This window comes from Halichondria panicea, chromosome 9 (genome assembly GCF_963675165.1).
Source record: "Halichondria panicea chromosome 9, odHalPani1.1, whole genome shotgun sequence".
NCBI classification, from domain to species: Eukaryota; Metazoa; Porifera; class Demospongiae; order Suberitida; family Halichondriidae; genus Halichondria; species Halichondria panicea.
Genome location: NC_087385.1, coordinates 6,179,114 through 6,191,911, shown reverse-complemented (window position 1 = coordinate 6,191,911; position 12,798 = coordinate 6,179,114). Strand labels below are relative to the sequence as shown.

General features: G+C 43.2%; 4 protein-coding genes and 1 non-coding gene across 5 annotated transcripts in view; 2 read left to right on the top strand and 3 right to left on the bottom strand.

Moving 5' to 3' along the window:
• Window positions 1-4,149, top strand: part of LOC135341695 (double-strand break repair protein MRE11-like) — a 4,536-nt gene extending 387 nt beyond the window's left edge. The window contains exons 2-14 of the mRNA XM_064538354.1: window positions 1-53; window positions 194-354; window positions 616-703; window positions 767-1,023; window positions 1,193-1,405; window positions 1,565-1,796; window positions 2,007-2,133; window positions 2,215-2,401; window positions 2,464-2,542; window positions 2,598-2,663; window positions 2,775-3,014; window positions 3,672-3,839; window positions 3,980-4,149. The exon at window positions 1-53 is cut by the window's left edge and continues 48 nt beyond it. Coding sequence (XP_064394424.1) covers window positions 1-53; window positions 194-354; window positions 616-703; window positions 767-1,023; window positions 1,193-1,405; window positions 1,565-1,796; window positions 2,007-2,133; window positions 2,215-2,401; window positions 2,464-2,542; window positions 2,598-2,663; window positions 2,775-3,014; window positions 3,672-3,839; window positions 3,980-4,060 — 1,952 coding nt within the window. The 3' untranslated portion in view covers window positions 4,061-4,149. The remainder of the gene's footprint in view (window positions 54-193; window positions 355-615; window positions 704-766; window positions 1,024-1,192; window positions 1,406-1,564; window positions 1,797-2,006; window positions 2,134-2,214; window positions 2,402-2,463; window positions 2,543-2,597; window positions 2,664-2,774; window positions 3,015-3,671; window positions 3,840-3,979) is intronic.
• On the bottom strand, window positions 1,886-1,958 carry Trnat-ugu (transfer RNA threonine (anticodon UGU)). The gene has a single exon. It is a non-coding gene; the product is annotated as a tRNA-Thr (tRNA).
• A 95-nt stretch (window positions 4,150-4,244) lies between the features above and the next one.
• Window positions 4,245-8,186, top strand: LOC135341701 (probable ATP-dependent RNA helicase ddx6). Its single transcript, XM_064538361.1, has 7 exons — window positions 4,245-4,466; window positions 4,584-4,641; window positions 4,818-5,052; window positions 5,403-5,546; window positions 5,935-6,152; window positions 6,444-6,753; window positions 6,951-8,186. The coding sequence occupies exons 1-7, from the start codon at window positions 4,393-4,395 to the stop codon at window positions 7,253-7,255; spliced, it is 1,344 nt and encodes a 447-aa protein (XP_064394431.1). The 5' UTR covers window positions 4,245-4,392; the 3' UTR covers window positions 7,256-8,186.
• Window positions 8,187-8,196: 10 nt separating this feature from the next.
• Window positions 8,197-9,530, bottom strand: LOC135341705 (uncharacterized). Its single transcript, XM_064538365.1, has 4 exons — window positions 9,201-9,530; window positions 8,841-9,057; window positions 8,654-8,779; window positions 8,197-8,500 (listed from the first exon to the last, which is right to left on the bottom strand). The coding sequence occupies exons 1-4, from the start codon at window positions 9,456-9,458 to the stop codon at window positions 8,247-8,249; spliced, it is 855 nt and encodes a 284-aa protein (XP_064394435.1). The 5' UTR covers window positions 9,459-9,530; the 3' UTR covers window positions 8,197-8,246.
• A 34-nt stretch (window positions 9,531-9,564) lies between these two features.
• On the bottom strand, window positions 9,565-12,757 carry LOC135341697 (conserved oligomeric Golgi complex subunit 8-like). The gene is made up of 10 exons (XM_064538356.1): window positions 12,642-12,757; window positions 12,468-12,539; window positions 12,214-12,338; window positions 11,963-12,066; window positions 11,666-11,837; window positions 11,322-11,535; window positions 10,992-11,173; window positions 10,646-10,845; window positions 10,282-10,539; window positions 9,565-10,025 (listed from the first exon to the last, which is right to left on the bottom strand). The coding sequence occupies exons 1-10, from the start codon at window positions 12,691-12,693 to the stop codon at window positions 9,659-9,661; spliced, it is 1,746 nt and encodes a 581-aa protein (XP_064394426.1). The 5' UTR covers window positions 12,694-12,757; the 3' UTR covers window positions 9,565-9,658.
• Window positions 12,758-12,798: the final 41 nt, after the last annotated feature.

Here is a 12,798-nt window from a genome sequence, read left to right as displayed (position 1 = left end):
ATGACTCACTCGAGTCTTTTGAGGAGATTCTTAAAGTGGCAAAAGATCAGGAAGTTAGTTCATCTGTTGTTACAACACATGTTACCTACTGGGACATCACTGACACAGTGGTTCTGTATAATACTTAGTGTGTAGATACAACAATTACAGTATATCAATTGAACGTGTGTACATTAATTTTCATTCTCTTCAGGTTGATTTCATATTGCTCGGAGGAGACTTGTTCCATGACAACAAGCCCTCAAGGCAGGTACTACACAGGATGCTGGAGCTCCTGAGGCACTACTGCATGGGCAGTCGACCTTGCCCCATAGAGTTCAGGAGCGACCCAGCCATTAACTTTCAACATTCTAAGTAAGTAAAAATAACAAAAGGCTAGATTTGAACGTCTGTGACTGCATTAGCTTTCATGAACTGTAGCCATGCTCCTCAGCAGGCTTAATTTGCTTCACAAATTGCAGCTTGCCACAGGTCAGAGATGTTATAGCCAGATATAATTTCTACTGATACTACTTGCCTATTTATGTTAATAAGTTCACTGCTATAATTGTTTGTGGTTTTTACTTTTACCGTATTCATTTCATTCTTATTTTATGAATGACGTCTATTTGGTAGATTTCCAGTCGTGAACTATGAAGACCCAAACTACAATGTCTCAATGCCCATCTTTATCATCCATGGAAACCACGACGATCCAACAGGAGTGAGTCAAACTAACTGCTGGGTTCTTTTAAAGTTGTATTTGCATACTCTTTTTTCCCTCCAGCAAGGCAACCTTAGTGCCATGGATCTACTCAGTGTCTCCAACCTGGTCAACTACTTTGGGAAGCCTGAAGACATTGAGAACATAGAGGTCTCTCCTCTACTCCTACAGAAGGGCTCTGCCAGACTAGCTCTATTCGGACTGGGCAGTTGCAGAGACGAGAGGCTACACAGACTATTCAGAAAAGGAAAAGTCAAGTTTCAACGGCCAAAGGAGGAAGAAGGAGAATGGTTCAATATGCTTGTACTGCACCAGAACAGGTGTCTAGTTGTTAATTGTGTTTCTGTGCGTTTGTTGACGTTTGACTGTCTTGTATGGCATGTACACTAGTAGGTAGCATTGTAGGAAGTCACCAGTACAAGCTAGTGATGCCATTCATGCACTCTTAATGTCATTTAATAATATTACACTGTGCAAATTATCCATTAGGGCAAAGCATGGAGAAACCAACTACATCCCTGCCAGCTTCATCCCCGGGTTCTTTGACCTTGTGATGTGGGGCCACGAGCACGAGTGTCTGATAGACCCTGAGTTTGTTGCTACTGGAGACGTAGACGAGGAAGGAGAGGACAGAGGAGTGTTTGTGTCCCAACCTGGGTCTTCTGTCGCCACCTCTCTCAGTGACGGAGAGCAAAAACCTAAGTAGGTGAATATTGAGTGTGTTTACTATTTAGTAGATAGGTAACTTGATACTGTGTAACTTGATACTGCATGTGTGCTTGATCATGTGGTTGTGTAAATGAATAATTGCCATTACTTTATATGTACTGAGTTATTGACTGTTTTTGTTCTGTGTTTTAGGCATATTGGAATCATGCACATTAAGAGTGATTGCACGTTCAAGATTGACCCCATAAGGCTGCAAACAATACGACCGTTTATAATAGAATCTACAAGGTTGCAAGGCAGTGGAATTCATGTCAGTGATGAAGAGGGAGTGTACGCCTTCTTAACAAATAAAGTGAAAGCTCTGATTGAAAAAGTAAAAGAAGAAAATCCAAGCACAGACAAGATACCACTTGTGAGATTAAAGGTATTTACATTGTACATGTAAACTGAAAGAAAAAAAAAATATGATCCCCTAGAAAGATTTGAACTGGTTTACTGTAAGCAAAAAAATCAAGCCCCTAGAGAGATTTGAACTCTCGACCCCTGGTTTACAAGACCAGTGCTCTAACCACTGAGCTATAGAGGCAGCCCAGCGGAAATCCTGCTAGTTATTGAATTTATCACGTATCTGCAGGTTGACTACAGTGGTGGCTACAGTTCTTTCAGTCTCGCAAGATTTGGGCAGCAGTTTCACGGAGTAGTTGCAAATCCACAGAGCATCTTGAATTGGTTCAGGCAACGGCAAGCTACTGGGAAATCATGTGAATCTTCTCAAAATAATTATAGTATACCCATCGTATTTCTTTAAGGTTGCAGCAGTAAAATAAACTTATAATATGCAGCTAACAAAAAAGCCACAGAACAAGACTTTTGTTATGACCTGGAGCGTATTGAGAATGCTGAGCTTCATGTAGCCAAGCTAATCAATGAGGAGCTTAAGAAAGAGAGCTTGGACATTATCTCTGAGAAGACCCTGGCTGATGCCCTCGAGCAGTTTGTGGACAAGGAGGAGAATGATGCACTCTCAGAGTAAGTTTTTCTGTGCTCAGCAGTATTCAAAGTGTTATATTTGTTTCTTTTGTTTGCTGTAGCTGTGCAAAGTTCTGTCTTGCAGAATCACAAACACATCTAAAAACCATCCCAGTATCGAGCAAGGACATATCAGAAATTGTAAGCATCCTATTTTTCATAATTCTAACAGTCATGTATGTACTTACTTTTACAGATTCACGAGAAAAGAGATGAGCTGCATAAGGTGCAGGAAACTAAAGGCATGGAAGCAATGCGCCACGTAAGAACTATCAAAGCTGACCTTTGTATTTTATAGTACCTATGATTATGTACATGTAATTTATTACGGTCATGGTTATGTTGAAAACTTATTTCCCACTAATAACTGTAGAGCCAAAGTTTGAAGAAGGATTCATTTGCTGATGAAAGCCGCACCTTCTCTGATGACGATGACTCGGACACACCCAGACCAAAGCCTACCAGGGGACGTGGTGGCAGAGGTCGAGGAACTAAAACATCCACCACCTCGACAAGAGGGAGAGGAGCAAAGAGGGGACGGGGGTCTAAGACTGCACCTCCTTCCTCCCCAGCTCTTGCGTTCAGGTCTGAAGGTGCCCCTACTACCACCAGAGTAAGTAGCTAGTGTGTGTGTGTGTGTGTGTGTGTGTGTGTGTGTGTGTGTGTGTGTGTGTTGTGTGTGTGTGTGTTGTGTGTGTGTGTGTGTGTGTGTGTGTGTGTGTGTGTGTGTGTGTGTGTGTGTGTGTGTGTGTGTGTGTGTGTGTGTGTGTGTGTGTGTGTGTGTGTGTGTGTGTGTGTGTGTGTGTGTGTGTGTGTGTGTGTGTGTGTGTGTGTGTGTGTGTGTGTGTGTGTGTGTGTGTGTGTGTGTGTGTGTGTGTGTGTGTGTGTGTGTGTGTGTGTGTGTGTGTGTGTGTGTGTGTGTGTGTGTGTGTGTGTGTGTGTGTGTGTGTGTGTGTGTGTGTGTGTGTGTGTGTGTGTGTGTGTGTGTGTGTGTGTGTGTGTGTGTGTGTGTGTGTGTGTGTGTGTGTGTGTGTGTGTGTGTGTGTGTGTGTGTGTGTGTGTGTGTGTGTGTGTGTGTGTGTGTGTGTGTGTGTGTGTGTGTGTGCTTAAATCTTATATAACTTTAAGGGGGTAACCGAAAGCTATCTGTTAATAGAGAATAATGCATATATTTGTAGCTGTAGAGTCTGCTGCTACAATTCTATTGTCAAGCATTGGCAGTAGCTGGTTTACAAAATTCACCCTCCACTGTCACCCCCCTCTCCCCTAGAGCCGTGGTAAGAGAGGAGCTCTCAGCTACCTGGATGATGATGATGACACTGAGGACAGCCTGGTCTCAAAGCAACCTGCTGCCAAGAAACCTCGAAGCACCAGCTCCTTTGGTAGAAGTTCTACGGCTAAACGAGGACGTTCAGTCAAAAAGGACTCACCGATCGATGTGAGTGCACGTGTAGCTCGTTGGGTACTTGATATAATTATTTCTACTGCTAAGTCTACTTACAAAATGTTGGATCTATTTATGTGACATTGTTGACGTACATGTATATATGGTGTTAATTTTTTTACGTGATTTCACAGCTAACTCAGTCGGGGGAAGACAGTGAAGATGACAATCCGTTTGAATCAATAGGAAAGAAAAAGTCGAGGAAATATAACTGAGCATAACATTATATCTCTTGCCTATTTTATGTGCACAATTATATAATAATTTATGCTGTGCTGTGACTTTTTATTGAATTTGTTGTGGGGATTGTCTCGAGGTATTAGTACTACTGCTAAGGCGATTCATAGGCCCACGGCACACCCAGTGTATTGTGACATCCTTATCTTAGTGACGTGACTGGCAACAGAGCTCATTATATCCACCCAAGAGAACACGAGAAGATCTCGCCTGGCTACACAAAATTAGCAGCTGCCACAAACTACTACAGGCTCACAAACAGATTGCCACAGGCTTCAATCAACAAGTACACTGGTTTCCTGCTCAAGAAATGGCCACACCTGACGTCCAAACAGCTTCAGCACAACAGCAACCACCAGCTCACAATGCATCCAAAAAACAAGAGTAAGCCTATTTTAGGCTGCATTTGTAGTTTTACAGATTGTGTGTGGTTGTCGTTGCCTACTAGCTTATTACATTCTAGCGATAATTTGTCTTTCCAAATTATCTCTCTCTTTCTAGTGGTGACTGGAGAACACAAATCAAAGCTCCACCAAAAGACAGGAGAGTAAGAACTGAGGTACGTTATGTTACGTTTATCAGTATATTAAATCATGTCTGAATTGCCACACAATCATGCCAGTTTAATACGTTTGTGGTATCCAAAATCCAACCCACTTTTTGCACTACTTGGCTGTTATGATGTGATGAGGCAATGTACGTGTGTGGCTTTAAATTCTTGTGGTCTGTTCTTAGGATGTAACTCGAAGAAAAGGCAATGAATTCGAGGACTACTGCCTCAAGCGAGAGCTCCTAATGGGCATCTTTGAGAAAGGTTACGAAGAGCCCTCACCAATTCAAGAGGAGTCTATTCCCATTGCTCTGGCAGGCAAAGACATTCTGGCCAGAGCTAAGAATGGCACGGGGAAGACAGGAGCATACCTCATTCCTGTCCTAGAGAAAGTGGACACTGACCAGGACCATATCCAAGGTGCTGTGTGTGCTGTGCTGTATCTGTGTGCTGCTTGTACATGTAAATAGACAGCTTAAAATTAATATATAGCCAGTGTATAGTTTGAGCAGATGGTAATAACTATTAGGAACTCTTACTGTGCTTGCAGACTACCACTAAGCATTCTGTACTTCTGTGGCATTTTTAAAAGTTCATTACACTTTTACATGGATACATGCTCTAAACACTTTACTATCCAGCTATAGCTAGCTTCAGGAGTATTCATGCACTCCTGCTAGCTTGTATACATGTTCAATACTATGGCTTACTGTGTGATCTCGTGGAGTGTATAGAGATTAAATCTCCACTTCTCTGTCCCATGTCTGCAGCCATAGTGGTGGTCCCTACAAGGGAGCTGGCTCTACAGACCTCTCAGATATGCAAGGAGTTGGGCAAGTACATGAAAGCCCGAGTCATGGTCACTACTGGAGGGACCAACTTATCGGATGACATCATGAGACTTGAGGAACCTGGTTGGTAGTTTTGATTGTCTCAGCATCTCTTGGCCTTTTATTGAAGTATTCAAGATCCATTATCGATTGCGATGTACATTAGATTGAATAGACTAGTATGTTGTTCACCTGCGTGCCTTTAATAGAGTCTGTGTGCAGTGTTGTTTATCTGTAATGGTGCATGTAGACTACACTACATGTATGTACTGTGTGTGTGTGCGTGCGTGTGCGTGGGTGGGTGGGTGTGTGTGTGTGTGCGTGCGTGCGTGTGCGTGTGTGTGTGTGTGTGTGTGCGCGTGTGTGTGTGCGTGTGTGTGTGTGTGTGTGTGTGTGTGTGTGTGTGTGTGCGTGCGTGTGCGTGCGTGTGTGTGTGTGTGTGTGTGCTGAATGTGCTTTCTGTTTGCTGCAGTGCAAGTGGTAGTAGCCACACCAGGTCGTATCATAGACCTAATGGAGAAGGGCATTGCAAAAGTGAACAAGTGTCAAATCTTGGTCTTAGATGAAGCTGACAAGCTGCTCTCGATGGACTTTCAGCACGTACTAGACAAGTTGATCTCCTTCCTGCCATCGGACAGACAAGTCCTCCTATTCTCTGCCACTTTTCCTGTCACCATTCAGGGCTTCACAGTGAGTCAACCAACACACGCATGTCACTGTGGCTGTGTAGCTTTACAGCCAGGATGTTGTAATTAAGATTAACAGCAGATTTTTAGCATTTTTAGTACATTCTTGCAGCACGCAATCCTAAGTAGCTATAAAGTGTACATGGCATTCCCCTACTGTGTCCAGACAGCTTTAGGCTTGTTTGTGTGTTCTGCATGCGTGTTGACCAATGGACATGGCTTACACTGTGTTGTATTCCCTTGTTATGAATGTTGTAATCCCATGTGTTAGACTCTCCTCTCTCACTAATTACAGGAGCACCACATGAACTCCCCCTACATGATCAATCTAATGGACGAGCTCACTCTGAAGGGGGTCACTCAGTACTATGCCTTTGTGGAGGAGAGACAAAAGGTCCACTGCCTCAACACACTATTCTCCAAGCTCCAGATCAACCAAAGCATCATCTTCTGTAACTCGGTCAACAGAGTAGAGCTCCTGGCCAAAAAAATCACTCAACTGGGCTACTCGTGTTTCTACATTCACTCCAAAATGGCCCAAGCTCACAGAAACAGAGTCTTCCACGACTTTAGGAATGGAGAGTGCAGAAACCTTGTATGCACAGGTCAGCCAATCTCTTCAGATGATTGTTATGGAAAATTATGGCCCGTTCCAAATTTGAGATTTGAGCGTATCATCTGAATTGGGTCCTTCTAAGCTAGCAGAAATTCATGTCACAGAAGCTTGTGTTTACTGTTACACGTACATCTGTGTTTCGTGCATAAATTCTTTATAATAATAAATTGTTTCCACCCTTCACAGATCTCTTGACCCGTGGGATTGACATCCAAGCTGTGAACGTAGTCATCAACTTTGACTTCCCAACGACGGCTGAGACCTACCTCCACAGAATCGGTCGCTCTGGTCGTTTCGGCCACCTTGGCCTGGCTATCAACCTTATCACTTATAACGATCGCTTCACACTCATGACAGTCGAGAAAGAACTACGCACAGAGATCAAACCGGTACCAAAGGTCATCGACAAACGACTCTACGTTGCCGAATACCAGGTGGCGTCCGAAGAAGACAGAAATGATGTGTCCTCTTCATCCTCTGTTCAAACTTAACTCACTGTCCCGTTCCACCACTCAGCTCATTACTTGTCTCGTCTCTTTGCAAATAATTCTGTCGCACTTTATAATCTGGAGCACTTGCACTGATCAGTTGTGTTTGGAATCACTCCCTATTGTGTCTTGTTCGGTGTGCTGGTTGTGGAATATTTTATAGTGTTGTGTTGTCAATTCGTGATTATGCTTATTTCTAACATTTTGTGTTGATGTTCACTGTTCTTCTTGTGTCTGCTTCTTGCTGATGTATGTATGCCATGGACTGAGTGTAACTCAGATCTGACCACCCACCCCCCCTCCCCTCTTAATGCTTATTATCTCTCCTCCTTCCATCTCTTGCCGTCTTTTTCTTGGTCACTCTTGTTTTGTAGCTCTAGCTGTTGTCATTTTCATTTCTCTGTTCTTTACTGTTTTGCAACATTTGTTTCGACTGGACTGGTTGTAACATCTTGTGATCTGGAACAAACTGTTGCTGTTTTACCATCTTTGAGAAGACTTTGAGTCTCTCCTCTACCACGCATCTTGTGGCTATACCACTGGAATTACCGTGTGATTATTCAATCAACGAGATTTAATAAACTTTTATTCACTTGGCTTCATCTCACTAAGGATGTTTGGTTTGTGCTGGGATAGCCATCGTGTACCATCTACGTATTACCCAAAACGATTTACAACAAGGAACGATGCTTGTTTAAGGATTTAAAGAAATGTGATTGGAAGTTGTGGCAATGTGATTATGGATGTATTATAAAAAAAAAGGGAACTTGGACTAATTAGAGTAGCTAGTTGTTGAAAAGAACTTGGACATTTGATTAAGAGTAGCTATAGTTGTTGAAACAATGTTTCGCAGTTTGTTTAACTTGTATTTATTTTTGACATTGTATGAATGTGAAAACAAGAAATTCTTTGATAGAATCAATAATTACCAAAACTTGACACACAAGATAGTGATTGAATACACACAAGTGTTATGTATAATTATTATCTATTGTTATAGGTACATCCAGGTCGGCTTGGGAGTGCAAGATTCCACCACTTCATTCCAGTGCACCTTGGCCACTCTTGGAGCTGCCTTTTTGTTACTTCTCACTGCTATACTGCTCCCTGATAAGTTGGACTTGAGAGTTGGAACATGCTTTTTTCTGGAGGTTCTTGACAAAAATGAAAAGCGGTCATCCTTGCCAGCTTGCGCACGTGCCTTCACGTCTTTCATAGCATCATATCCTATGAGGTGTTGGTTGAGGACTGTTGGGGGGAGGGGGTGAAGTGTGTGTGTGTGTGTGTGTGTGTGTGGGAGGGGGTGAAGTGGTGTGTGTATGGGGAAGGGGTGTGAATTACAATGTAGCTTGTGTAAAAATGCTCAAAGACAAGGCTTAAACTACTCAACAACTCAATTACCGTATGATGCATTCAGCTTTCTTTTTCCACCTTGGATGGCCTTATTGAGAGGCTCATCGGGTATGGAGGGAAATGGCTCAGTAGTATCAATTTTAGAATCTGTGGTCAACGCACAAGTCGTTGGGACTATATATGAGAAGGAAACATGTTGATAATTATTAGATCGATTTTGAGGTTAATTATTTACCGATTCCCTTAGCTGGTACCATCTTCAGCTTGTTGGAACCAAACCGTGTTGGAATGCTCTGGAAGTTTAGGTGACCATCGGTATTCTTGTAGGAGCTCTTGGCACTGGTCAACTGAGTCTTACTAGGCCTAGTGAGATCCACTGAAGACTCGGTAGCTATAGGTTCCTCCACAGTTTTTGTTGGTGGAGTAGTCTTAGTCCATACATTGCAGACAGGCTATTTTTATAAAAAGAGAACAATAAGCATTTTATGTACTGTACAGTGACATACATTTAGTGCGATAATTATTTGTGGTGATTCTTGTACTGCTAACACCATTCGTGTTGTGTCGTACAACAAAGGATGTGAACTACTGCTACCTTATTGGGCACTGCTCTCCTGAGCAAGAATACATGTCTTGGTTGAGGGTTGTGCTTCCTGGTGAGGGAAGAAGGCCTCAATGGCATCCTGGCTGCTGGTCTCTTGCCCTCATAGTGACTTTTATAGCTGGTGGTGATGTGGTCACTGCATCCAGCACAGTTAGTACAGTCTTGAGCTCCACCCAGCTTTTTGCAGTGAACGAGCCCCGCCCACCTTGGAACACTAATGGGCTCGATCTCGGCCATCGCCGTCGCCATCACTGTGCAATAGCATATACTGTACAAACAGACCTGCACCTAATAGAGTAGCTACTGTTATAGTTAAGACGATGATGCATATGCAGCGTTCACATAAGCTGGTAACCATGGAATTAGACTCTAAGGAGTTATACCAACAAGGAAGCATCAATAGGAAAAAAGATATTAGATCTAAAATGAATGCAGAATCTGTTCAATATTCAACTGTTCTCAGAGCTTTCTTCTGCTTTAGTGATATTCTCTTGATCTTGTAGCTGCTGTGCTAATGATTCTTTCTCCTCAAACACACCAGCTGCAATAGATCTCAGTGGTTCTGCGAGTGCCGTCACGTCTAGCTCCATTCCCAACTGCAGCTTAGAGGCAAACACTGAGCCTGGTTGAGTGTTAGAGAGTGTTCTGGTGTGCTTGAGAGCGTACGTTGAAGAGAGAGCAACTGCTTGTATTGGCTGAGTCTTGAACAGAGTCTCGAATACTTGCTTCACAAACGGTAGAAAGTCTCGCACCATCACACGAACTAGCTGCTCATAAGCTTCCTTCTCTTTAGCAGTGAATGAACCATTCTCGATCCTGCATAAGACACAGATAATTATCATAATTATGTGTATTGATTGTAAATAAGTCAGTGTGCACGTACACAGAGCTAGCTAGCTAGAGACTAGGCCCTAATAAATAATTATCTTCAAACAAGCTTATGAGAATTCACATTCAAATACACAAAATAATACGTAGCACTCCTGTATTATTTAATATCAAGGGAGGTTCACAGATACATACAATCATCAACATCTGAAGATAATGAAGCCAATTCACTGTCACTGCTTACTTGTGGTACTCGCAGATGTCATGTACGGTACTCTCCACCAGTCTCCTCAGCTCCTGTGCTACCTCGGGGCCCATGGCAAGAGGAGCACACTGCCTCAGCTCGTTGAACGCAGTCACCAGTGCATTGGTGAGTGAGGCTAGTGGGGAGTAGTCGAGGAGGGAGTGTGGGGGCGTGATAGTGTGAGTGGAGTGGGTGGATAAATCTGTGGCTCGTCTCAGAGGTGTGGACAACGTTAGTCGCTTCATTGACTCGTGGAAACTGAACACATGATTTGCATAAAACAACAATTTTGTTTTGAGAGAGAGAGCTATTGAGTTGAACATTATTCAGAGAGTCAAATTCAACTGTATTTTGTTATACTTACTGGTGTTTAGCATTCCTGACAGTTTGCCTGAAGGACCTCACCAAGACCCTCACAAACACAGGAGCTATCAAGCTACGAAAGTCGGCACCAATGCGACTGAAAGAGAGACCAAAGTACATGCACTGTCCGAGGAGAGAGTCCACACGTCCACCCACTCCTCTCTGAAGATCCTTCTCCAGAGTGTGCAGAAACTGCCATATCTGGGGAAATTAGAGGCACACTCATCAGTACACACTTACAATAAGCAGGATAATAATATAGCGAACAAAAGGTTATTGGATTAGCTGTTGCAGTACTAAATCAAAGGGCACTAAAAATAATGTTATTTATGTGTAATATTACCAACCTTGTCGTTGACCCAGCGATAGAAGAGTGCCCCAGGGACAGTGGCCACAGAGACAGCTGCTCTAGAGGTGGAGTAGGAGGTCTTGACAGAGTCATCATCAGGGAATATAGCTCTGTACTGGGTCACTATGTCAAAGAGGTGGACTCGACTGACCTCAATAGTTTTGCTGAGGTGCTGGTATGCTGTACAGGGAAGTTGCACAACTTTATTGAGTTAATTAATTGCAAGTGTACACATGATACTAAACTGTTGTCAACCATAAGCCAGCTACAATAATAATCTGGTACAGTACACGCACAGTTGAAAAACCTAAAAGGTTGTAGAGCTCACCATCATCTGTGGGAATGGCTGCCAGCACTCCCTGCATCCAAGTGTCCCTGGCCTGGAGGAACTTGAGTCTCAGCTCTGTATCAGAGAAGACCTCCATTCTCTTGAGGAAACCCACCACTCTCAGACAGGCGGGTAGCTGGATAGAGCCTCTCAACTGCTGTAAGAGCTGGGAGAGCATCAGGCCCAGGGAGCGTTCTATGTCTCGGCCAATGCCCTGGGGAGGGGGGAAGTGGATAAGTTCTCATTACAAACTTGTGTTTTATAGAGGTACACAATGATTTTTTGATCGCTATGGGTACACCCCATCTGCATCCCATGTGATTACATGTACACCACGGACACACCTCAATGATGGGAATAGTCCCGTGCTTCTTGGCCATTCTCCTGACATGGGCGCTCAAATCCAGGGCCTCCTCATAGTAGCCATTCCTCACACACGTCTCCATAACCTGAGGGATCTCCAGCACCTCCAGTAGCTGGGTGTGTCTCGACAGAGCCAGTGAGTTCAACTTACGCCTGAGAGGAGGGTTACAATAACACTCTTGTTATAACATTGCCTACCACAACAGTTGGTGCTACACTACACCTTTAAAAGACAGTACTTAGTATCACATGGACGCTTACAAAGTAGGGACGCTTACTTTTCATTGACCTCTTGAGAGTCAGTGGTGAATTTCTTACAAGCGTCAGTGAAGTCTGGTATCCTGTTCAGTAGCTTGCTCACATGATCCTCCACAGCTATAAACTGACGACGGAGAATAAGAAATAAAGAGTGAAAGTGAAAATGCCAACGAACATATTAACATTGTTGGAAATGAACAGAAACTCTTGGCAATTAAGGGGAAAGTTAAGCAACACACCACTTTTTAAGATGCAACAAAGATTTGCTCACATCTTTAAAGACCTCTCTAGTGCAGTCTGCTGTCTGAATGAATGTCTGGTAGTTGTTGAAGGCCAACTTCTGAGTGGAATTGAGGACTAGCCTACGCTCCTCTTTTAGGTGCTCTGGCTCCAGCTCTGAGAGGAGGGTTAGCATAATGAGATGAATATCAATATCACGTACATAGCGGCAATGTTAGGGTATCATAAACACTCTCGCCTATAGTGATAAGACGCTACTAGCATATTATACATTCATTCACTCACGTAGTTTCTCCAAAGAGTATGCACTGAGTTCAGAGAGATACTGGACAAATTCAGAGTCTGTTTTCCAGTCATCTGTATCATTTAATATAAATATGTGTAAAGGAAGTATAATTTTATAGTAATGATGGACAGGAGCTATATATTATGTGGTTTCTAGAGTCAGTACAATCTCACCTGGAAATTGCCCTTGGAAAAGAGACCAATACAATCCCACATCATCTGCCATCACTAACAGTCATAATATTCGTCCCATACCCACTCAAGGCTGATAGGTCAAGGGTCATCCGGACGGCGACGCCCGACTTAATCTGTGCATGCGCATAAAAGAATT

Excerpts from the sequence above, each read along its gene's own strand:
- LOC135341697 (XM_064538356.1), bottom strand. The coding sequence starts at position 12,693 with ATGGCAGATGATGTGGGATTGTATTGGTCTCTTTTCCAAGGGCAATTT. Across the intron at positions 11,174-11,321 it reads AGCCATTCCCACAGATGATG|CATACCAGCACCTCAGCAAA; the intron begins GTGAGCTCTACA and ends TTCCCTGTACAG. Across the intron at positions 10,540-10,645 it reads GTCAGGAATGCTAAACACCA|TTTCCACGAGTCAATGAAGC; the intron begins GTAAGTATAACA and ends TCATGTGTTCAG.
- LOC135341705 (XM_064538365.1), bottom strand. The coding sequence starts at position 9,458 with ATGGCGACGGCGATGGCCGAGATCGAGCCCATTAGTGTTCCAAGGTGG. Across the intron at positions 9,058-9,200 it reads GGAGAGCAGTGCCCAATAAG|CCTGTCTGCAATGTATGGAC; the intron begins GTAGCAGTAGTT and ends TTATAAAAATAG. Across the intron at positions 8,501-8,653 it reads AAAGCTGAATGCATCATACG|TCCTCAACCAACACCTCATA; the intron begins GTAATTGAGTTG and ends TCCCCCCAACAG.
- LOC135341701 (XM_064538361.1), top strand. The coding sequence starts at position 4,393 with ATGGCCACACCTGACGTCCAAACAGCTTCAGCACAACAGCAACCACCA. Across the intron at positions 4,642-4,817 it reads ACAGGAGAGTAAGAACTGAG|GATGTAACTCGAAGAAAAGG; the intron begins GTACGTTATGTT and ends GTCTGTTCTTAG. Across the intron at positions 6,153-6,443 it reads TCACCATTCAGGGCTTCACA|GAGCACCACATGAACTCCCC; the intron begins GTGAGTCAACCA and ends CACTAATTACAG.